Source organism: Morone saxatilis, unplaced genomic scaffold, assembly GCF_004916995.1.
Source record: "Morone saxatilis isolate NCDOM2014 unplaced genomic scaffold, NCSU_SB_2.0 Contig14, whole genome shotgun sequence".
Lineage (NCBI taxonomy): Eukaryota > Metazoa > Chordata > Actinopteri > Moronidae > Morone > Morone saxatilis.
Window position 1 is genome coordinate 12885819 of NW_023339696.1, and position 22893 is coordinate 12908711.

Below are 22893 nucleotides of genomic sequence, written 5' to 3' on the forward strand. Positions count from 1 at the left end.
AGCCACGATGCACAGTAATTTTTTCCCTAATTCCTCCTCATCAAGAGACAAAGACTAGAAACAAACCGAGAGCAGAGAAAATAATTTGGTATCCCCTTTTGTATCCTTCCCTTTGTACCATTGGCCTGGTGGCTTTGAAGCCTACAGAAGTGGAAGTGAAAGTGATTGAACTTGCTCAGTGAGGCTTGTCCTACAGGACTGAGTTGCGCAAATCACGCCTCATGACCCACTTGTGGGTGTGTTTATTAACCCCATGTACAATACTTCCACATTTGAGTTTGCTAATGAGCAGCGAGGACATGGCTAGATAGCGCATGGTCAGCATCACCTTAGCCTGGTGGATTCGGCTGGCTGACAGCTCTGGTTAATTCTGTCAACTCAGAGTCGTATCCATTTCATCATGATTTGTAGATTAGATTATTTATTTGGGTGAAATCTGGAAACCCTACGGTCTATGACTGCTCTTATGGATATCATTTGACGGCAGACTCCCAGAGGGTGGTCGCTGGCATGGTTTACTTTCACAGGCGCATGCTTCCATTTGTCATTGTTATGCTAAACACTGCTTTGGTATAGAGGAAATTGAATTAAGGAGCCGTCCAGCAGCAGTCGTATCCTTATCATTTTCATCAGTCTGATCAGAAACACATTGAGCTCCCACCAACAGAGGGTCAGAAAGTCAGCTAACCTTAGGCAGGCAGCCATTTCCTGAGCAGTCCATCATGGATAGCCTCTGCTGGCAGTGATGTAACATGTATATAAGGAGCAATTTCTTTGTGTCCTACTGTAGTACTGCAGTTGAGAATCTACAGTCTCTCAACTTAAGATGCATAAAGGGAAGAACAACTTTATTAAAGTCTATCCAACTGTGCTTACTAATTTCTTTAGGAGTTCCAATGAAAACGGTCCAGTGATATCTGTGGATTATTCAACCAAGACGGGAGATTTCTGCAGAGACACTGTTCAATTTTTTTTAAATTTTAGTAAAACCAACATTATCTGTATGGGCAGATACCACTCAGGGAAGGGAGAAAATACAGTATGTTTTTAACCTGATTTTGCTAATAACTGATTTTAATCTCAGAAGCAGAATCATCAACAATTCATTACTTGTTGCCAAACTGCTGCCGAGAAAAATATTCTACTGTCACAACACGACCACAGGATTTAGGGTGCAATTTATAGCTGACTGGGGAAATACTCCAGTTTGTGAACAATGGCAGATAAGAGACATTTAAATGCACCAAAATATAATTGTACTATCACAACATATTGACAAATAATTAAACAAATTAGGGCTCATTATTATATGAGGTGAATAAGACACCACATTATTTATTATCTTACAATATTCAAAACACACACAAAAGGTGACATTTTTGTTTTACTGGAAGCAGGACTGATTCTTTTTAAGCACAGGTGAAAAAAGTCAGGAAAGTAAGACAATAACAGAAAGTAGATTGTATTTTGTCAATTTGCTAATCATCATGATAATTGAAAAAAACCCAAAAGGAAATAAACTTTATAGTTTTTTGTTTTTTTAACACAGTGAATTTAAAAGGTGAGAGAAATGGAAGTGCAACAAACATATGACACATCAACGTATCACAAATAAACAATGATAGAAAAAAGGAATGGAAATAACACCTCATACTTGATAAAGTGACTTCGGTCAGCGTGATCTTAAGTCCACTGGAGGTAATCCAAATTTTGTACCTGAGATGTGTCAGAAATATTTTTTTCCTGCCTCTTTGGGACAGACAAATTCACATTACAAGTAAAGTGCACGAAAGAAGACTTTCAACTCAATGGAAATGCTGAACATTTTAAGAAAATGGAAAATATTACAAAACAAAAACAGATAATGGATGCATTGTTCACATCTTCATACAGGTGAGTCGTAAATACTGCACGCTTATTCTGGGGCACTATGAAGCTTAACAAAGTGCTTTTAAAAAGGCACATCTCTGCATAAATATGTGTAAAATACAGATCACACATCCATACCACTTCAATGATTGATTCACCATGATTGTAAACTTCTGTGGGATCTGATTTGAGGAGGAAAAAAAGAAGGCAGACCAAAAAAAAACAACTCTTTCATCTCCTCTTCATTGTCTCTGACGCTCCTGCTTGAAAGCCACAATGAACTTCCAGGCTTCAACATAGTGGGACAGGAGGATCTCCCCTGGGAAAAGCTCCTCCACGTCAAGGGGGATGTCCAGGTCTTTGCCCTCCATGTAAGGCACAAGTGTTTCTTTCAGGCTTTTAAGAGACAAAACATACACTTCATACATCAGATGCACATACATACATATTCTTTTGTCTTTGTTTTACTTAAATAAAATAATAATAATACTAATCATTGGTTCATAGGGATAGAATTTGTACAAAATAACCTTTTTCTTTAATTTAACTTCACGTTTGTTTGAATGCAACAATGGGTTTTAAGTCCTCTTTTTTCTGTCTTTCATTGTGAGTTTCTACAAGATTTCTACACTTCAGAATAGACAGACATAATATTATTATTTTTGACATGATTTCAGTCATTTATACAAGTGTACAAAGTTTTAAAAAAACCACTAATGAAAAAACATTTTCTCTTACCCCCAGTCAGGCCTGAAGGTTTCAGGTGCATTGGGCTTTTTAAGGACCAGCACCAGGAACTCATGCATCTCCAGCAGGAAACTGTCAGCGCTGTTCTTGGAAAAGAAGCCAGTGAGGAGCCTGCGCTCGTCCTCACCCAGGGCCACTTTGTACTTCTCTGAGACTCCCACAAATGGATCCTGAAGAACATAGAGAGTGCATGGAATAGGAATACTGAACTTTTACAGTAGTAAGTATGTATTAAGTCATCTGTAATACTGCTCCTACAAATGATAATAATTTAATTTCCATTTGTTTATCTGTATAGTGGTATTATGTGGTGCCTTACCCTCTTGAGCCGCAGCATATTTTCTGATTTGAGTGAGGCCAGCAGCTGCCACAGAGCCACACAGTGCTTTAGACAACACATGCTTAGGGCCTTTGGGCAAAACAGGGAGAACATTAAGTTTTAACGTATGTCTAGCACATAAAAAAAGACCCACACCATTTAAATCAATTTAAAAGCCAGATAACAAAACAGTGGTTCTTAACACATTTGGAAAAACAACATGTATTTAAGTTTATTCTGTGGAAGCGAGGCAGGACGAGATAACCGCTGTCTTAGATAGGCTGACCTTGAGGATATGCGGAGCCAACTGGTTTTCCATCTGCAGCACCTCCTCCAGGTAGCAGGACAGCTGCATGTGAGGCTCTCCCCCAGTCCTGGCGAGGAAACCGAGGGCCACTTCCAGCGTGGACAAGGCGTCACACACCTCGCTGTAGGAGTGCAGCTCCCCAGCCACGGCAAACAGGGTCAGAGTCTGAAGAGGCTCCTGTTGAGGGCAAGGTGTTTAATATAGTAGTAATAGTAGTAGTAATAGTAGTAAATAGTTAGTGGGCTACTTGTTGTACTTTATATCAGAACTTACTTGTTGGACTTTTGCCTTTACATCCTTCAGGATAATCTCATAGTTGCGCTCATGTCTGTTCACCAGTGTTGGAATGCCCTGTGGAAAAAGGACATGAGATATATGGTATTTTAACAATTTTCCAAACAAACAAGACTCAATTTTTGGCAAAAGCTACAGTGTTTTTTTCTCCATCTGCTCACATTGAGAGTGATGAGAGGTTTGCCCAGTAAGAAGCGGGACACAATCTGGTGTTGGATCTTGGGCAAGTCGTACTCGTGAAGTGTCTCCTGGCCTTTTTCAATGCTGTACTGGGTGTTGGACAGAACCAGAGGCATCAGGTCCCTCTCCAGCTCATACCGAATCACATGCAGGTCAGTCAGATCCGCAGGGCTCACTTTGTAGCTGAGGAAGGGATAAAAAGACAAGTCAGCAAAGAGACAGTGGAGTATATCTTCAAACATGTTTTTTCTATGTTTTCACCACTTTTTGGCTGTGGTTTGGTAATTACAAACTTATTTTTATAGTTTTGACAATATGTCATTAAACCCCATACACAAATGTACAGCAGTATGCATTTGGGGAAGAAGTTCACACACTGTGCTCTTACAACCAAACAAGTGAGAAAAATGTGGCATGAGCGCCCCCACCTGGTCTCCTCTCCAGTGTGTTTATCCACACAGTAGACCAGGTCATTGTGCAGGGCGATGAGGTAGCTAACAAGGGCTGTAGAGCACAGGCCTGGGCCTTGTCGCCGTGGTAGCAGCACCTTAAAGTCACTGTGGAGGTCCAGGTCCTTCTGGCAGAACTCAACCGGGATTTTAATCTCACCTGAATGACAAAACATTTCAATTCAAGTCAAATCATGACAGTGTCAGTGTAACAAAGTGTGTTGTATGCAGTTAGTGTCTGTATTTACCGTTAGTTGCCAAAGACACTCTGAGCTGATTCCAGGTTGTCAGGAAGATTTTGATGTATTTCCCATACCAGACGTTCAGCGAAGCTGCACACATAAAAAAAAAAAAAGATAATTGAATCCAAAGTGTACACACTTAATAAAACATAGTTGTTCACATCAGTGGCTCTCACGTGTGGAAGACATTCTGCTTTTTTAAGAATACTCAATCATTGTCTCCTTCCAGGTTAAAACAACTCATTCCTTGGCAGGAAGGTTTTCAAACTGAATGTTGCCAGCTATGTTACAACGACATTTCCGAGAAAGAGGTAATTAGGAACTGCGTGGAACTTTGTATCTCTTGTGTAAGTGAGTCATACAGTTGAAGTTGAGAACTGCTGGTGCAGACATTTAGTTTCAGTACCTGCTTTCTGACTGCGGAGGAATTCGGCAATGGTGCCACAAGTCAGCTCTGTGACGTTTTGAAACTTTTTGACCAGATCTCTCTGGAGTGTGAGGATGTCAGGAAGGTGCTTCACCAGTCGGAGTTCTGCTTCCTGAAAAACAAAACAAAGTCGTGCGTCAGTGGTTTGTTCAGATAATTGCTTGTTAAATGTTCTTATGAAATGGTAAAGTATGTGGTAATCAGTCTTCCCATTTTTTTCTGACATCATAAATTATATATACAATTTCTGTTTTTTGCTGAACCTTAAATAAACAAAACTTTTTTTGAAAATAAAATAAATAAATAATGTTTATAATAATTTATATCTTAATTATAAAGAGATCTGTCTGTGAATTATCAATAAATAAAAACATCTTAAAAACTTTTCCCCCTGAGCATTGCAGAGGATTTGGAGGACTTTTTTTTTCAGTCCTGAGTTTGGTCTTGTAGTCTTCCTCACAAGCTGCATACAACATTCACTATGAAGGGAGGGCAGCTTGGAAGTTGCCTGAGAGGTCAAATCCAGGGCAAAAAAGCTGCATAATAAGTCTCTACTGCTACAGCTAAAATGCTGTGAGTCTTTGTTTTTAACTAAATGAGAGTCAGAGAAGCATTTTAACATTTTGATCAACTCAGAGCTTCTTCCATCTCATTCTGGCGGTTGTACAGCAAGAGGACACAGTTGACTGCTCTTTTAGTGAATGAATCAAACTGAAACTTACGCTTCTTCATATGTAGCAACACTGCCTGTTTTTAAGGGAAATGCAACATTGTCTACTCTTCAGTTTAGGAGTTACTTCTCCAAACCTGCGTTAAGTAGGACAACATACGACTCTTCTGCAGTCTCGCTTGTTCGGTCACCGTTTTCTTACCTTATGCAGAAATCTCCAGAGCACCGGCAGGGTGTCTTTGCCATCATTCTGCTCTACAATGTGGGTGAGGCTCAGCAGACACACTTTCTCCCTGCAGCTCCACACGGCAGAACCATGGATCAGAGAATTTGGGGGAAGCGAGGCCAAGAAGAGACGAGGATCGCCAAACAAGAGCTTCATGATTGGATTGGCAGAGATGCGAGAGTCAGCCCGGATGAATGTATTCACTTCCTTGAGCTGTCTATCCAAGTGCTGTGGAGATGACAGAAGAAAAGAAGAAAACAATGTGTTATTTGCTGAAATTAGACTATGTGCCTTTTTTGTTCCCTTTTAGAATAAACACATAGAAAAAACATATTTCTACCTTGAATTGAGGTGTGATGATAGCATTGCTAACTTCCATCTCCCATCCATTTCTAGCCTCTTTGGTGGAGAGCCGATTGTCATAAGGAACAGGCCCTGAAAGGAAAGAGCAGCTGTGTTTAATAGTAGAAGGTAATCCAATGGATTTAGTGTTTCATTTTTGGGGAACCAAAAATAAAATTAAAATAAAACAATAAATCAACAAAAATAAACAATAAATCCCATGCACTTCAACATATATTCCTTTTATGAAAAACATCTGAACATTAAGAAAAACAACAACAGTGACCCCTTTTCATATAAATATCTTATTTATTTAATTCACTACTCAATTGACAAACTACTTTAATCCGCTCCCCTTGCTTTACCCTTTAGTACTCCTTTACACACACGCACAACACCACTCTGCCTCTCCAAAATCTCTCTCACACACCACACACACCTACACACACACACACCACACCACAACACAACACACACACCAGCCTTGGCCCTCCCAACCTCTTTCTGTTTCTCTCTCCCTGCATGTTGACTTTCTTCAGCAGTTCGTTTTATAAAGTCGCCGCTCAAGTTTGGGGTTTTTTCACCCACAATTCCATTTTAACAACAGCTGGGAAGCCACGTGTGGAGGAGGCTTGTTGTTATTGGCAAAGCATATCAAATCAATAAAAAAACAACGTGGCACTGAATGATACTGGCACCAGCTGATGTGTTTACTGCTGTTCACGCTTGCTTTACTTGGTCGGTGCTTGTAAAATATCTGTGCCAGGGAGACTCTCAGAGTGTTGCTCTGCAGAGCATGTGTGACAGTCACTAAGACTGTACAGGAGGTGGCTCATCAGGTCTAGAAGAACTGATTCCCTGGTATCTATGGTACCGTTTTAAGAAGTTTGGCATTGACTTGGTACTAAAGTATCAATTCTCGGGACATCCCAACTACAACGATGTACACCATTTTGGTATTCAGAATCCGAAATGGTTTTTTTTGGTATTATTATGTCTGCCCAAATATCGACATAGCACATAATAGTTTTACAGCAGGAAATGTTGCTTACATTGTTGTTGCTGGTGGGGTTCCATGAGGCTGCTGATGAGCAGGTGAACAGTGCTGACTGTGTCATCGGTCCCTTTACCAAGGGAACTTATAAGATGTTTCAAGTCCTTTCGCAGGTGAGCGAGTAGAAATACACCTGTGTCAGGTACTGGAGGCTTGATGATGGCAGAGATAGACTAGAAACACAAATACACTGATTAACAGAGCTGAAATTATTGGGTTTGTTTTTTTGCTCTCACTTACAATGTACAATTGTATGTATTGCTGGGGAAATTATTACAATTAGAACTGTACTCATTATTTTGTCTAAGCTACCTGTAGGTGGCTGCATGCACCAAGCAGCATGGCCATGTGAGTGAGCATGCGTACAACAGTGAAGGGAACAGGGGAAATGCTCTTTGTGTCCAGCATGTCTGGATTGTCCCTGCGATTGGGGTTGCCGAGGATGTGGCCTGTCTGAGTCCGGTCGCCCCTGTTAAACAAGAATTGATGAATAAACACAAATTAAAATAAAATATACAGTCATTAACTTCTTAACTTCCCCAAATTCATTTATAGACCGCTTACTGTAACTGAACAGCTTGAAATCCCTGAACAGGCATGTGGTTGTTTCCTCCGATCAAAACACCACAGTCCAAACAACGACTTGTCTGCATGGGCTGCCCACACTAGAGAAAAGAAATGGGACACAAGATAATTAATTATGAAAAGAATACTACAAAAAATAGACTCATTGCAACTTTATTAGGAGTCAGACTGAACATAACATACCTCTCCAATGGTGCAGGGGTGACCATTTGGACAATCTAAGGGAAGAGTAAGTCAAAGATTACTATACAGGTATTAAGTGTGGCAGTACAGAATCTTTAATGATATTTCAAATATTTCTGTTTCTGACTTACTGTACCACTGCAAAGTTCCCAGAGCTTGTTGAGCTACTGCTAACATATCATCTGCCATGGTAGGTAAGAAGGCAGCCTGTACCAAAAGATAAAAACATTACATTCACTTCAAAATCGAGGAGTTGCCAAAACTGACAGCAGCTGACAATATACATACCTGCATGTTGGCAGGTGCCATTGCCAGGTGCTGTAGGGGAGCCAAGATCCCCTGGTTCCCGCAGAGCAACACAGCAGCCAAGTGAATAGTTAAGTCCACCAACACACACTGGGCACCAGGGGTCCCGGAACGAATCCACAAAGGCCCGATTTGGTTGGTCACCAGAGCCTTGGCGAAGGCCTTCACCTCTGGGTTGGCAAGGAATTTAGAGGTCTCGGTGAAGGCAAGCAGAGCTTCCACCTGCTGTAGGTACGAAAATATATAAAGATATATATATACACTTTACTGACACAGACAGAAAGGTCCAGTAAATAACTACGCCTTCAAGACAATTTGTAATATGACACATTATATAAGAGCAGCTCATTAAGTCTTAATGTAATGTCTACCTCAAGCTTGGGATGGAAGCTAACATTGGCTTCTCTGTAGAGAGTGGTGACTTCTCTGTACAGTGCCAACAGAAGATAAACTGCTGTCCACTGAGGTGAGCATTTGCACCCCTATGAAGAAAAAGCAAAACAGCAACATACCTGTGTAAATAGGCACACAAAAGTCCTGACCTCATGCTGAGTTACTAACAAGAAATAGATGTAACAATACCTCACAAGTCTTGTCCAATCCGTCCACTTTGCCTTCCATAACTACCTTTGCGACAGCATTTCTGATATTCTTGTAGTGCTCCCCACACACAAGATACTGATCTATTGGTGTGGCTTCTTCACTCTGGGTGTAATGAAAATTGAGCCACACAATTTAATTACTACTAGCATTACATTTAGAATATAACATTTGCCTTCATTTGGGCAGTAACACTGAAAATCGTAATGTGGGTAACTGAACCTTTTGCAGAACTTCTTCAGGGAAGAGCCAGCACATTTCTTCCACTTTGAGGAGTTTCAGGACAAACTCCACTCCATGTTGGCTGCAGATCTTACGAATCAAATAGACACGATACCAGTTGTTCCCACTGTGTCTACACAGGTTCACCACACTGGACAGGAAGGCTGTGGTTCCACTTTGATCACTCTTGTGAGCCTCTGGTGTAATTAAGAAACAAAAAGAAGAATACAATTTTGGTAAAATAAACCTGAAACACACTGAAATAAAAACACAAACCAATTACAAATGTCATTACATGTTCCAGTCACTAAAAAGTCTACAGTATGGGAAAACTAATACTGTATTTAATCAAAATGACACACCTGTGGCTCTTAGTTTTTCCACAATGAGGCTAGCAGCCATATCCAGGTCCATACGCACTCTGGCCACCTGCTGCAGGTACTCCACAGTGGCTGTCTCCTTAGACTGCGACTGCAGGTAGTCAGTCAGGAAGGCACTTTCATGTTGCAGACACACCTGCTGGTCTGCAGTAGATCTGAACTGCAACCTTTCAAACATGGAATCCTAGAGAAATTAAAAGGTAAAAAGTGAATACACCCTGTGAAAACAGCTTTGATATTACAATCCACATCTTATTGGCATATTTGCATTTTATTTATCTTAACAAGTTTTGTTTAACAAAGGCTTTGTTTAAAACATTCAATACAGTCTAATTCATGTGTACCTCCAGGCAGTTAATGTACAACAAGTAGAGTTCAGTTTTGTCCGTGACCTCCAAGATGTTGCTCTGCTCAACTGCCACCAGATGCTGCTGCAGGTAGCCTTTAACTTCATCGAAGCTGCAGAAACAGTACAATTTATACAGAAATGATAAAAACAGTCTACATAAATAGGCCTAATGCAATGCGCAACCATAGCACCTCACCTGTACTTCAGCAGGAGTTTGAGCACTACTGATCGAACCACTGGATTTTTATCCACCGAGTCATCAAATGGAGAGAGCACCTTTGTCAGAATTTGTCGATTACCTGGCAAACAAACAAAAAAAGGATAGTCAGAGCTGAGAAAACATCTATAAGAAGAGACATGGCTGTGTACACACATTAGAGGGGCTATGTTCTACCTCCGAGAATGGGGACAGTGTTGGCCTCCACCATGAGAAAGGACAGCAAATGGAGAATGATATCTGAACTTGGGGGAGAGTTGTCCTTGAAGCACACAGTGGACACCAGGTCAATGAAGAAAGCATTGCACTGCTTTCTGAACCGAGCATGTTTGTTGATTAGAATCCTACACAAAATAAGAGACAGAGTTACAATTTCTCTAAGTCTGATTCACACAGCATGATGTTACCTAGAGATTTTGAAGGAAATAATACCAGCAAAGGATAAATTAAAGGATGTTGTCTGTGTGAGTATAAAGGACCAAATCACATCTGTTTTGAGGAAAAATACTAATTAAAATAAGTTCCTGTTTTTAATTCGCAAGTAAATACAAACCTTATGTCATCTGAAGGAAACAAGGGGAAGTCATCTTTAACTGGTTGCATGCAGAGGGGACAGTACATCTGACCAGGGACCAACCACTGTTTGATACAGGCTACACAGTAGATGTGTTCACATGGTAGGCAGAGCGGATCTTGAGGGTCTCCCATACACACTGGGCACAGCCTAAGACCAAACCTGGATAAAATATGAACAACAGGTGAAGACCCAAGGTGGAGGCAAAGTACAGTTGAGGAGAGTGATAAAATGTACAAGATAGAAAACTGAACTTCTACCTGAAGATGTGTTCAACAGCTCCATCTTTGCAGGTTTTGAGCAAAGCAATAACTGCCTCAAATGCCTGATGAGTTTTGAGGTCAGAGTTTTTTTCCAGTACCTTATGAGAGAGCGGATTAAAATACATTTAATTAGGTATGGACAGTTGTGGTTATTGTGGATGTAGTTTTATGGGAATTCATTCAATTAATCTCATGAAGGAAATAATCTCATGAAGTACCAACCTGGCAAAGCCCTCTTGTATGCTCCAAAACCAAAGGTGTCAGCTTCTTCTCTACCTCCTCAATGCCCAACAACATATGCTCCACAAACAGAGAGAGAGAAAATATCCGATTCCATCCAGCTCTAAAGAAAGACAACAAACAAAACACAAACAAATAACCATCTGATACAATACAACTAAAACTCCCACTTTAACCACCTAAATATTTTTTGTTAGGCTTGACTTACTGGACTCTTAAGGCCATCGCCTTACTCCTCTCTCCATAGCGTCTCACACTGTCTTCTGAGCAGGCCAACTCAATGGGAACCTGGAGTTTTTTGACCTGTCTGAGCCAGGCTTGTCTTTGGACATCTGTGTCCAGGACTCTAGGCTCCAGGTATTCCACACATGCAAAGGCTGCATACACATCGAGTACCTTGGAGAGAGGGCAAATATGATCACTACACATCACTGGTTTAAAGTTAGGCACGCACAATAACTGGGGCCAATAATGGGAAATGTATATTATTATGTATTATTCCGATAGTTGATTATAGCAGATAAATTATTGGTCCATTAAATTCATCATTTATTTTAATAGAATAGATGAAATTATATTGTTTTAAAAGCTTAAATAGTCTTAAGATGCTCACCAGTTCGACCCCGTCTCTGGAATGATGATTCTTCAAGAGGTGCTGGGTCACCTGGGGCTCAATGCATATCATTCTGGAGAGGTTCTGAAGTCGGTTCTTGAACTCATGATAAGCAGCATGGACCCATGGAAGAGATGTTGATGTTTCCATGGCATTGAGCTCATTCAATCGCAGCTCGTTGACACAACAATTCAAGGCACTGCACAGGAGCTAGAAAGGCAAATAGTGTGCATTAGTACAATACATACATGCACATGGCATCATACAGATGTAGCATAAAAAATTGAAAACCAACCTGCAGATCTTCCTCACAAGTCACGTTCATTGTCATGCAGATAAAATCCTGAAGGTAGCGGTGAAAAAATTCAGTCTGCATCTCTGGGTCTGCTTTCGCAATGTATCGTCCCAGTGGCGTCTTCCAAAAGAACTCATCAAACTCCCGTTGAGTGTGACCTAACAGACATTTAATGTAAAAGCAAAACGTCACAACAATATCACAGTTCAGTCAGGACCACTTTTGTATGTTAGCTGTGATCAGCTGATGTAGCTGGAAATGAGAGTGGAGCTTGACTTCGTGGCCTGCCTGAACTAACGCTGAGCTTAATTAGTGACGTGCCAATTATGGAGAGCACAGGACATTACCTTCATGTTGACGGGCATGAACCCAGAGTTCCTCCAGGTAGTTCTTGATCCTCCAACTGAAGGGCATGCTACAGCTCATATTCCTGTCTTGAGCAATGTAGTTCTGTACAAGGATTGTTCTTGTGTCAGAGCTGGGAAAAGAGAAAATAAAAATGTTGTGCAAAGTAAAGCACGGTAAAGTTAGTTTTACTAATTTGGTATCCTTTATGCAAACTGCAAAAGTACCATCACTTACTTGTGGTCCAGTGTTAGGTTTGGGATTTCCAGCAGCTTATCATTACTAAAGATATCTAACCACAGCCTCTTGACAGATTCACCACAGCTTCTATCTAGCAGGATGTTCAAGTTTTGGTCACGGTCAATGATTGAAACCAGTTGTGCCAAGAGGGGGACGACCACAGCCTGAACACGCTTCCATAAGGTGTGCCTGTCATGAACCCCCAAAAGTTAACAGTGCTGTTCCAAAAAATAGGAGCATAGAGACAAATGTAGAAATGTATTCTGTAGCTCAAGCACTTACCTGAAGGTGCCTCCTTCTTGCAAGGCATCAATGTTTGAAGCTTCCTTAATGACCCAGTTGCTTTTGATGGATGAAATAGTGCCCTCATGAGTTGCCAGCAATGAGTGAAGATGCCTCTTCACAGTTTGCAGAAATTCGCCTGAAAAGAGTTAGATAACATGATGAGCACTGCAACTGCTGTAACAAAAAGAAAATACTGATATCGCCGTTAATACCTTTTATTTCATCATTGTCATTGAGGAGCGTCAGCAGGATCTCAACTCTCTGAGTACTGCGGCGGCCACTTTCCACCTGGTCCCTCAGCATGCCTACTGCACTCTGCACACAGCTCCGCACAAGTGCTGTAGTGTCCACAGCGTTATCACCACCCTGCAGCAGGAGGACACACTGGTCAAAACTAGTGCCACAAGCAACCCAGAATAAAATTACATGTAATCGTTGTCAGACAACATATGCCCAGTGCTAGAAGAGAAGATTTTCAGTTAAAGTAAAAATTTTATTTGCAGTTTTCCCACAATGGCATATGTTTGAAATATGTTGACTCACGTTTTCCTCTAACTCTGCTTCCTCCTGCTCATTCTCAGTGTACATATCATCCACCTCCATGGCTGTAGAAAAATAATTTGTAATTTAATGCCACAAAACATTTTAAACATTTTAAAACAGAGGGAATTGTCTTTCGCTATCAATTATAAATCAATTAGTTACCTTCTGTCTGACTCATCTTCGTTTCAAACATTTGACTGATTGTCATGTTTTGCAAGGTTTTGATGTCTGAAACAATGTCTTTTGACCGCCTGAGGTCATCAATGTGAGCTGATCTCCAGGGGCCTGTAAACATCAATGTGTCTTAGATTATTCTTTATTCTTCAAACAATGTGATAATATTTTTAAATAATTACAAGTACATGTAAGTCACAAGTTTTAGTAACCTTACCTCCATGAAAGCCAACATAGGAAGTCCCTCCTTCCATTCTTGGCAGTCTGGTGATAAAGTAGACAAAGACCTTGCTTCCTATGCTCTCCTGAGTTATCTTGTTGATTTCATTTATGGATGAATACCTGAAAATGAACAGTAAAACTCAGTATGGCAAAATAACACCATGGTTTATACCCAACAGAGAGAAAATGTTGGACCTACTTTGCAGATGCAATGAGATTGGCACTATGAGAGGCTTCATCAAAATCACTCTGAATGATGAGAATCTTGTTGCAGGGTCCAATGTTACTGCTTCGATTTTCAGCAGTGAGAAAGTTCCTGCAAGGAAACATATCTTTAGACTCATACCTCAAGATCATAGGAGTTAAGTATATTATTGCCAATAATTCTTCAGCACTTTCCTTAACATCCATCATTACATACATACTATAACAATACAACAATCACATTAAAGTATATATATAAGTAAGAGAATAACTGACCTTGTACATGACAAAGTTTCTGTCCATGTCTCGTTTGTATAGATTTCTTTACAACTAATCATAACAGTACATACTAGAACAGCAACTATTTTCATAGTTCTGTTTATTGCAGTTTACTTTGTGAGGATACCAACCTATTTCACGTTAATGGACCATAACTGTGAACAAGTGTAAAATGATTTGACGTTCCCCAATGTAATCAACACACCTGATTTTCTTCAGGAAGGAGTGCTCTGTGTCAAACTGCTGCAGTGAGAGAAGCTGAACACTATGCAACATTTGCTCCAGTGGTTCCAAGTCAGATGCTGTCAGAAGTCTGGAGAATGTTGTCACCTATGGATTCAAATTATAATTACTGAGGTCTTATAAAGGACTTACAACTTCACAAAATACAGTACTGAAACTGGTATTGTATGACAACTTTCCAGTTACCTCTGTGAAGGAGGAGTAGCAATGGACTTCCTGCCTTGTCTGAGCAAGAATGAAGTCAGCTAAACAGGTGCTATTCTGCCCTTCAAAGTAGACCCTGGCCAGATGTTCACTTTCCACTTTGGGAAGACCTGTGCAGTCCAACCGCACCACTGAGTCTGGTGTAGCACACTTGAGCAGTATGAGTTTAGCCTCATCCAGTAGTCTCCTCTCAGGATCGGAGTTTCCCAAACTGTCCTTCTGCTTCTCTATTACTTGAAGTACTACAGAAGCACATGTGTCTGAGTGGTAACCAATGAAGACGTCTGGTGGTTTGTACTTGTAAGTCTGAGCTACGGCTGTGTTTTGACTGCTGAGAGACACAAAAAGTCTAACCCATTTCTCCAATTCTGTCACCATCCTCTTCTGTTCAGTTTTAAGGACAGTGTGGATGTCCAGGTAGTGTTTCTCCAGCCTGTTGATGAGAGGTATTGGGAACTGTTTGTAGACCACTTCTCTTTCCTCAATGACAATTAGCCGGAAGTCTTTGTGCACCCTGCATTTTACACGGTGGGTTCCCAGTCCAAGGTCCACATATTTCTGTCCTCCCAAGCAGACATAGTATTGGTTGAGGGCATCGTAGAGACTTTCATAGAGGTTCTGCAAGTTCAGGAGCACAACTGTCTGACCTGTCTCCATGCAGATCTTTACTCTATTGATGTTGCGGCAGATTTGGGTATACTCTTGGTCTTTTGGGAAACTGGATCCAAAGATTATTTCTGGCTGACCACTTTCTGAAAAGAAAGTTTGCTGCAGGATCTGTAGGGCTGCATAGTTTTTTGTTAGCACCAGCAAGTACCGGCATTCTTCTTCCTGTCCAACTGCCTGAATGTTTTCTCTCACAAACTCAATGGCACTGATGTTCTCTAGATTGGGTGCAATATGCAGTCTTTGAGTAAAGACAGTAACTGCATCCACATCATCCCTGCCACTGAAGTTTCTCAACACCGCTTTCACAGTTTCCTCTGCAGTGGGTTTCCGTTGAGAAGCTTTGGCCACAGCAAAAATCATCTTAATTAAGCTGTAATAGTCACGTAGGCCAAAAAATCCTTTGCCTCGTTTGTGGCAGATGTTCAAGTAGGCTCTTGCAAATGGTTGAAAGAAATCCCTGACCTTCTCCAAGACCATTGCATCCGATCTGCATATGCCTTTAGCACTCTCGATGAGTTCCCTCTCGTCAGGGTCACCACGGGAGACAAAAATGCCTCTGTTCATCTTTGCAGGGTCTAAAGCCCAGTTGGAGATGCCAATGAATCCAACTTTTTTGTGTGGTAGTGGCTCATCATCAATGCATCCCTCCTCTAGCAATGGATGAAGGGTTTTCAGTGGCATCTTTGGAGAGTCCTCAGCCAGCCCAATCTCATCAAGAACCACAACTGAAATGTACTCATCCAGATTCTTTCCTTCCTGAAAGCGTCCGCATTGCTTAAATGTATTAATGATGCCTTCTGGTGTTGAGTGAGGGCTACACTGGAAGGACACCAAATGGACCTGTTTCAGCATTTTGTAGAGGTCAGAATGAGCAGCTTGGCCTTGCATTGCATCTGCCACCAGAGTTTTAGACAGAGATTTTGAACTTCCAGGTTTTCCAACTAAGAACAGAGGGATTCTTAGCTCAATGCAGAGAACCATCATGAAGACATTCTCTTTGAGGGCACTGTTTCTTGCAATAGTGTCCCCCATTGGCACACCGCTCAAAAGTAAATCCTGCATGAGTGAGATTTCCTGTAGTACCTTTACTGGGCTGTATGCTGGTGGTAGGCTTTTGCTGACTTTCTGTCTGTATTTATCCTTATATTCTAGGCAGGCATGGTAGCACACTCCTATGGCCATGACTAGAGACCAGAGCACAGGGTCTCTGACCTCAGGCTGTCTCGGGTGCCTTTCATTCTTCTCAGCATTTTGATTACTCTCATATTCTTCAAGCTCTGCAAACAACATGACATGATTGTCATAGAACCAAACAAAAGATTGCATGCAGCGTTCTACATCTCTCAGGCTGACAAAGCTGCATTCATCCTTTCTTGTCCGCATATACTTCTGTGACGCTGAAAGTACATCAGTGATGCACTTGATGTAACTTTGAGGGATTATTTTGTTTTCAACCACTCTTTGCACAATCTGCTGAATGTATATTTTCTCTGTGTGATCATTTAACTGTCCAAAGTCCCACACCAGAGGAATCATGCTTGGTGGCAATGCTTGAACTCTATAGACCAACTGGCGGAGAGGAATGGACCCAAGCTTTTCATCTGTCTCCTCAGCTCGAACTCTGTACCCAAGGCCAGCAGATTCTAACCTCTGAATCATCTCATCTGTGTGCTTTCGGTAAGGGTTGCATGCTGCAATAATCTTCAACCCACAGCCAGGTGTCAAACTTGCCCCCCTGACTGTCTTGTCACAGAGGACCTCCTTAATACTGCTGATGGCCTCGGTAGTGTTGGCCTCATCAAAGAAGAGAACAGAGTCAAATCCATAGTCTTGCTTGTTGATGGAAGCAATGTCTTCAGCTTCTCTGACTTTGGAGTAAATCATCTCCGATGTTGTCCCTCCATGAACCTTGACCAGTTTCATGTTCTCAGTGGCCACTCCACTCCTTCGCAACTCACAAAGGAATTTGATGAGCCTCGTCTTACCACACCCCGTCTCTCCCATGATAATGACAGGGATGCCACACCTGAACCGCATATGGATTGCCAGCATCTTCAGTATGTTGTCAGTTGTAAGCTCATAAGTTTCATCAGGGTCAAGAGGCCACTGGATTCCAAGAACATTGCAGATTCGTTCTATTTTCTCCCCTCTTGGAAGGCTATCAAAGTCGATGTTGAAAGGGACTCTCTGTAGCTTCAGGCCTTCATACAATGCCCTTGTCATGACATTCTTTTTTATCACCCTGCCAGAGGTGGGCTCAATTGCATCAACAGAGTTGTGCTCATTGGGTTGAAGATGGAAACCAATGAAGGTCATGGACACATGGTCATCATTAAAGAAGATGTATGGATGTGGTTCTGTTTCCCATCTCTTTCTGATCAGAAAAGGAGCCAAGTCTTCATCACGGACACCAGTCAGGTCCATCTGCAATCTTCCAGGGCTCTGGTCAGAGATGCTGAGTGATGGAGTGGCAAAGTCCTTTGCCATCAGGATCATGAAGTCCACCACAAAGGTTTTGAATCCAGTTAGCGTGTCTCCAGTGAAAGTAGCATCACAAAAAACAGATGTCTCACAGTCTTGCAGCTGAAGGTTAAGGAACCATGCAAAATTTCTCAGTTCTGCCCAGGATGGGTCCACAATTCCACAATACATGAGAAGCATCTGAAGACATTCCACGTGGGACCCTTCAACACCCTGATATGTGAACACATCAAGATCACTGTGGTTATAAAACCGTGTGAGATACTGGTATGGCCGCTGAAAGGCTGCATTCTTGAATTCTTCATCATCCATCAATGGGTCATCACTGCTCACAATGGTCGGATCTTCCTGCTTCTTTATCTCTAGCATTAGCACTTCTTTGGGTGGTCGGCAGAAAATATTTGGAAACACATCTGTGAATGTATTGTTCACAGTCTGATCCTATGCAGACAAAGATGAAAACACAACATATGGTAAGCAGTGGTTTAAAATCCGATGACAAGTGATAAGTGTAACTTGTAAAAACTCTTACCTGCCGTGAAGCATTTCTGGTTGGCTCTAAAATCTCTATTAGATACAGCTGCTTGTCACTGCACTTCCACATATTCCCTTCAGAGTCCATCAAATAGCGCAGAATCAGCAATTTGAAAAGAAACTCTTGGAGACCTTTCTGCACCTTTTAATCAAATCAAATAAAACACAGTCCATTAACACCATATGTAATCTGTTGAGACAGGTCCTATTAATAAGGCTATATTGCACTAAGCTAAGCATTAGCTTGAGACTTATTATTACCGATGATGTGATATCAAAATGGAACATCATGAGGTCTTTCCTCTTGGGAATGTTCAACAGAGATTGAAGGATGACATTCTCATCAACATTAGGTTCAATCAAGCGAATGCATTTCATCATTGATGACTTTTTTGTTGAATGCTTCAGCTTTTCATATAGCCTCTTGATGTAGAGAGATTTACCTGCGATTCAAAAAAAATAAAAACAAAATGTCATTATGGCAGGTATAAATATTCTTAGGAGTGAAATATTCACCATCAGTGAAATGTATTAATTTGAAATAGCTGAGTACTATAAATAAATAAATATACACACCAACACCAGCCCTTTTGGATGAGACAACACCAACACACAGTCGGTCTTTGAATACAGCTGCAGCACTGCATTGATCTGCTGGGACAACAAAGTGGTTGTGGAGATACCACTGGATTCTCGCCAATGACTCCAGAGGAATCATGTGCAATCTGTACTGGCTGAAGGCTGAAGGAAGGTAGGCATGTTCTCTTTCTGAGCTGCAGATGACAACTAGTCTGTAGTCTTTTCTGCTCTGCATTTTCATTCGCTGAAAAAAGTTCTCAACTTTAGAGCTCACATCATAAGTGAGCAGATCTCCATACAGTAGAGAGTATATCTTCTGTCCCCTGTAGCCTGTGCTGAGACAGCGTCTGAGGAATAGCTCCACCTGTTCGTATGGTGTTGAGGAGTTGCACAGGAGGACCTCATCATAGGTGGGAAGTGTCTCGTTTTCGCTACTCATGTAAATGGAGATGCAACACGTCAAGACATCATCGTGCGGGCAAACAATGAGATTTGGATTTCCGGTGACCAGGCCTTTAGGCAGCTGCCTACTTATGTGACTCCCCATGTTATCATCAGAAATGTCTTCTTCACTTTCATCTTCTTCACTCTCATCTCGTTTGTTGGCCAGTATTTCCAACAGTCTTCCAAGATTTTTTATATCAAGAATTTGCGGAAGAAAATTCTTCATGTCTTTCATATAAGCATTCCATATCAGATAAAATTTTTGAGAGCCATTTGCTTGTTCCACAAGACTTGGCAAAGCCAATTCACTGGTGGAGTCTAGGTCTCCTTGCGCACCTCTTGGCACTACAACAAAAGTCTGGAATTCAATATCCTCATTTTGCTCTTCTGGTTTGGTGAGGATTTCATACTGGAGTTCATGCCTGACCTGCCTCAAGTCTGAAGCTGTGCAATTTGGCTTGATGAAGGAGAGCATCATGAGAACTTGCTCCTCCACATTGGTCACATTTTGCTGAGTCAGCTTGCTGCATAGGTAGACAATTTGTTCAGCTGTGTAGTAGTTCAGATAGTAATGTTGGGATCTCTGTTTGTCCACAAAATCCATCCAATAGTCCAGGCATTTCTCCATTTTCCTGCAAAATTCAGGAAGCTGTTCCTCTATGCTGCCCTCCACAATGACAACACTGACAACACTGCCCAGGTTGAAGTCCATCATAATGCTGGGTTCCTCACTGCATAAGCAGCAGTTGATTTGAGCTTCCCAGTGTCTGAACAGGGGATTCCCAGCACTGTAGAGGGCAATGAATGCCTCAGCTAGTCTCTGAACACTGGCAAAAACCTGAAAAATAAATACAAACCTACAGTCACATGCAACTGTTTATCTTTTTAAGACTGTTTGCAAATAGTATCTAAAACACTTGTGATTATTTAAAGAACATTGCATAACCTCTTAGCTAGAGATGGGGATCAAGACCCAGTTCTAAATTTCTTGAAACCCCAAAATCCATTAGGTTTGATCTTATTGATACTGCTATCAAGATTAGCAGGTCATATGTATTGATAGTGGTATTGATAAAGACTTGGATCGTTAAGCAGTCTCAAAAGTATCAATATCGATAAAAAATAAACTATCCCCATCCCTACTCTTAGTTAAAATTTGATACTTGAAAAATACTTTCTTTCCATACTTTATTATTTCATTTATTTTTGTATTCTATGTAATATTTTAAATCTTGTTATCACAACCATCAGTATGCACTTTCACAAATAGAAATCACTGAACAAAAATGTATGATGATTATGATTATAAATAATAAGAGAAATCAAAATGACCTTTGTTTATTAAATAAAAGGCAAATATTTCAATATACCTCTGCAAAGTGATCAACTTCACTCTGGCCTTGATCCCCTTTCCCAGACATAAGCATGAGTTTGTTCTGCAGCTCCCGCAGGTCCTCGAGGGAATAGCAGCGCATCTCCCGACCCTCATCATTCTCCTCTGGAATCTGCAGCTTCAGGACTGTGTCAAGACTCAACTGGATTGAAAAACACAAGAACACTTTTATATATAATTTTGTAGAAACTTTGCTCTTGGTGGTGACTTCTGTGCTACATGGAAATAGGGATGCTAGCATCTTTGATTTTATTATTTACCTTTTTTACATTTTGTGCACTGATCTGGTAGATACCCTTGCTGTTGATGGCCGATGCTAAAGAGAGAGATGACAGCTCCACTGACCCATGACTGTCCTTCACAGTCTTCAGCCATTCCAAATGGCGTGCACTGTCCCGCTACAAAAGAAGATAACATTCTTAACTTTGCTGTTTACAAGTACACCCAACTGGTTACTGATGAAGTACCTGCCTCTAAATGATTTAATGTCTATCAACATTCACAACTGCCTGTGTAGTTACAGTGGCATCAATAAATAGTAGCATTAACACTCTCATTGTTGGGTAAAGGATCAGACCAAAAGGTGGAATTGCAATACTTCATCATAATGACGTTTTTCAGTGTTTTTTTTAGTGGTATTAGCAAGTCCTCCTCTTACCAGTTTCTTTGGTAGGTTGCTGTCATTCTCCAAAGCTCTCCAGAGCTTTCTGAGCACTTCTTTGAAGCCATGAAAATCTGAGTCTGGTTTGAGCTCATAAAGAATTGAAGAGTACCCGAGGACAGCATCATGGAAGCAAGCGACACGATCTACATCCATGTCGTTCTCGCCCGCAGAGATAGAAGCCAGGTCAACAAACACCTTCAGCTCATTGATATCTGAAAATAAATAACATATTTAATTTAGTATTAGATTTCTGATTGAATATAAATTGAAAATTTATAATTAATATATTATATGAATATGTATTATTATAAAATATACAATACCCTCTTACCTTTCAAGTGCATCTTTTAACCACTTTACAAAGTTTCCTCTGAGGCCCAGCTCCTGCATGACCCACAGTCCTGGGGGCTCAGTTGATGTCGCACGGCAGGCCTTCTTTGCTGGGCATCAAAGTCATTATGAAATCCGATTCAGCTTGCTCTCTCTGAAAGTCTGCATTTTTTCTGAAGGAGGAGAGAGCCATAAGTTAAGCTACTTTGCCAAATACTTCCTGGAGGAACGCAGGAGACACTTTATATCTATTGTTTAATGTTGCATTCTCTGTAACACATCTTTAATAACAGTAATATGGCAGAAATGGGGTTTAAAAGGCCTGATTTCTTATAATGTGTAATTATTTTTTTGAATGGCAACAAAACATTCTGCCTCGTTAACAACTGTTTTGAGTGTCTCCAGAAGCCCCTGAAGTCCCCTTTGAAGTCGAAGCGTCTCTTTGACGCGTCATGATAATGTTGAGGCTGAAACACGCTAGATGAAGGGTTCATGGTAACTGCCTCGATCTGGTGAACCCTTGTGTGGATCCACTGTTTGTCAGTCGATTTATCCAACTCCTGGCACATGATGTCCAGGTCGGTGCGCTAGCTTTCGTACTTGCCCCTTGCTAGGCGCTGAAAGAGCTGGTTTACCTCCTCAAGCATTTATTACTGCCATTCTTCAGACCATGTGTAGATATTTTGTAATGCAGGCAAAAGCAGGCTTGAAAATGTTATCATGTATCATTTTCTGGTGTTGCCAAATAATGTCCTACTACTTCATGTTTGATCAGGAGTCATTAATTCCTTGCCAATTTGCTCAGTGGCCAGCGCGTTTGGCTTGTGGCTTCTCCGCAGCACTACTTTGAATATTGTATACTGTTCTCTGAAGGGTGTACAGGACGCTAGCCATGTCTCTGATTTTCTTCGTCCCAGATTGAAGTAGTGAACAACGGCCAAGCCATTGAGGCGAGGACATTGTGGTCATAACTGATGAACGCGTCCATGAAGATTATTCAAGGAAGCTTGACTGCCATTGTTGATCTGGCTGCCTTTCTTCCATGTCGGCAACATCAACACTATCATGGGAAATGAAATTAATGTATGTTCAATTTGCAGCTACTGC

General features: G+C 41.1%; 1 protein-coding gene across 2 annotated transcripts in view; it reads right to left on the bottom strand.

The window, feature by feature from the left end:
• Positions 1–1305: 1305 nt before the first annotated feature.
• The window catches only part of rnf213a (ring finger protein 213a), a 36951-nt gene continuing 15363 nt past the window's right edge, over positions 1306–22893 (bottom strand). Inside the window, exons 22-67 of one of the 2 annotated variants that reach the window (XM_035654572.1) lie at positions 21451–21668; positions 21053–21190; positions 20770–20934; positions 18953–20237; positions 18638–18819; positions 18375–18518; positions 14675–18283; positions 14451–14575; positions 13962–14078; positions 13758–13882; positions 13529–13651; positions 13367–13428; positions 13036–13189; positions 12821–12959; positions 12536–12727; positions 12301–12431; positions 11954–12111; positions 11659–11868; positions 11254–11441; positions 11028–11148; positions 10803–10903; positions 10522–10704; positions 10146–10312; positions 9948–10050; positions 9747–9861; positions 9385–9586; positions 9023–9219; positions 8783–8905; positions 8572–8682; positions 8183–8425; positions 8026–8101; positions 7895–7929; positions 7691–7791; positions 7439–7595; positions 7125–7299; positions 6071–6165; positions 5707–5958; positions 4814–4946; positions 4414–4497; positions 4145–4325; positions 3698–3899; positions 3516–3593; positions 3222–3419; positions 2936–3025; positions 2608–2786; positions 1306–2265 (exon numbers count right to left, since the gene is read on the bottom strand). In XM_035654572.1, the coding sequence (XP_035510465.1) occupies positions 2112–2265; positions 2608–2786; positions 2936–3025; positions 3222–3419; positions 3516–3593; positions 3698–3899; positions 4145–4325; positions 4414–4497; positions 4814–4946; positions 5707–5958; positions 6071–6165; positions 7125–7299; positions 7439–7595; positions 7691–7791; positions 7895–7929; positions 8026–8101; positions 8183–8425; positions 8572–8682; positions 8783–8905; positions 9023–9219; positions 9385–9586; positions 9747–9861; positions 9948–10050; positions 10146–10312; positions 10522–10704; positions 10803–10903; positions 11028–11148; positions 11254–11441; positions 11659–11868; positions 11954–12111; positions 12301–12431; positions 12536–12727; positions 12821–12959; positions 13036–13189; positions 13367–13428; positions 13529–13651; positions 13758–13882; positions 13962–14078; positions 14451–14575; positions 14675–18283; positions 18375–18518; positions 18638–18819; positions 18953–20237; positions 20770–20934; positions 21053–21190; positions 21451–21668 (11321 nt within the window). In that variant the 3' untranslated portion in view covers positions 1306–2111. The remainder of the gene's footprint in view (positions 2266–2607; positions 2787–2935; positions 3026–3221; positions 3420–3515; positions 3594–3697; positions 3900–4144; positions 4326–4413; positions 4498–4813; positions 4947–5706; positions 5959–6070; positions 6166–7124; positions 7300–7438; positions 7596–7690; positions 7792–7894; positions 7930–8025; positions 8102–8182; positions 8426–8571; positions 8683–8782; positions 8906–9022; positions 9220–9384; positions 9587–9746; positions 9862–9947; positions 10051–10145; positions 10313–10521; positions 10705–10802; positions 10904–11027; positions 11149–11253; positions 11442–11658; positions 11869–11953; positions 12112–12300; positions 12432–12535; positions 12728–12820; positions 12960–13035; positions 13190–13366; positions 13429–13528; positions 13652–13757; positions 13883–13961; positions 14079–14450; positions 14576–14674; positions 18284–18374; positions 18519–18637; positions 18820–18952; positions 20238–20769; positions 20935–21052; positions 21191–21450; positions 21669–22893) is intronic. The other variant, XM_035654573.1, reaches the window with a different exon arrangement.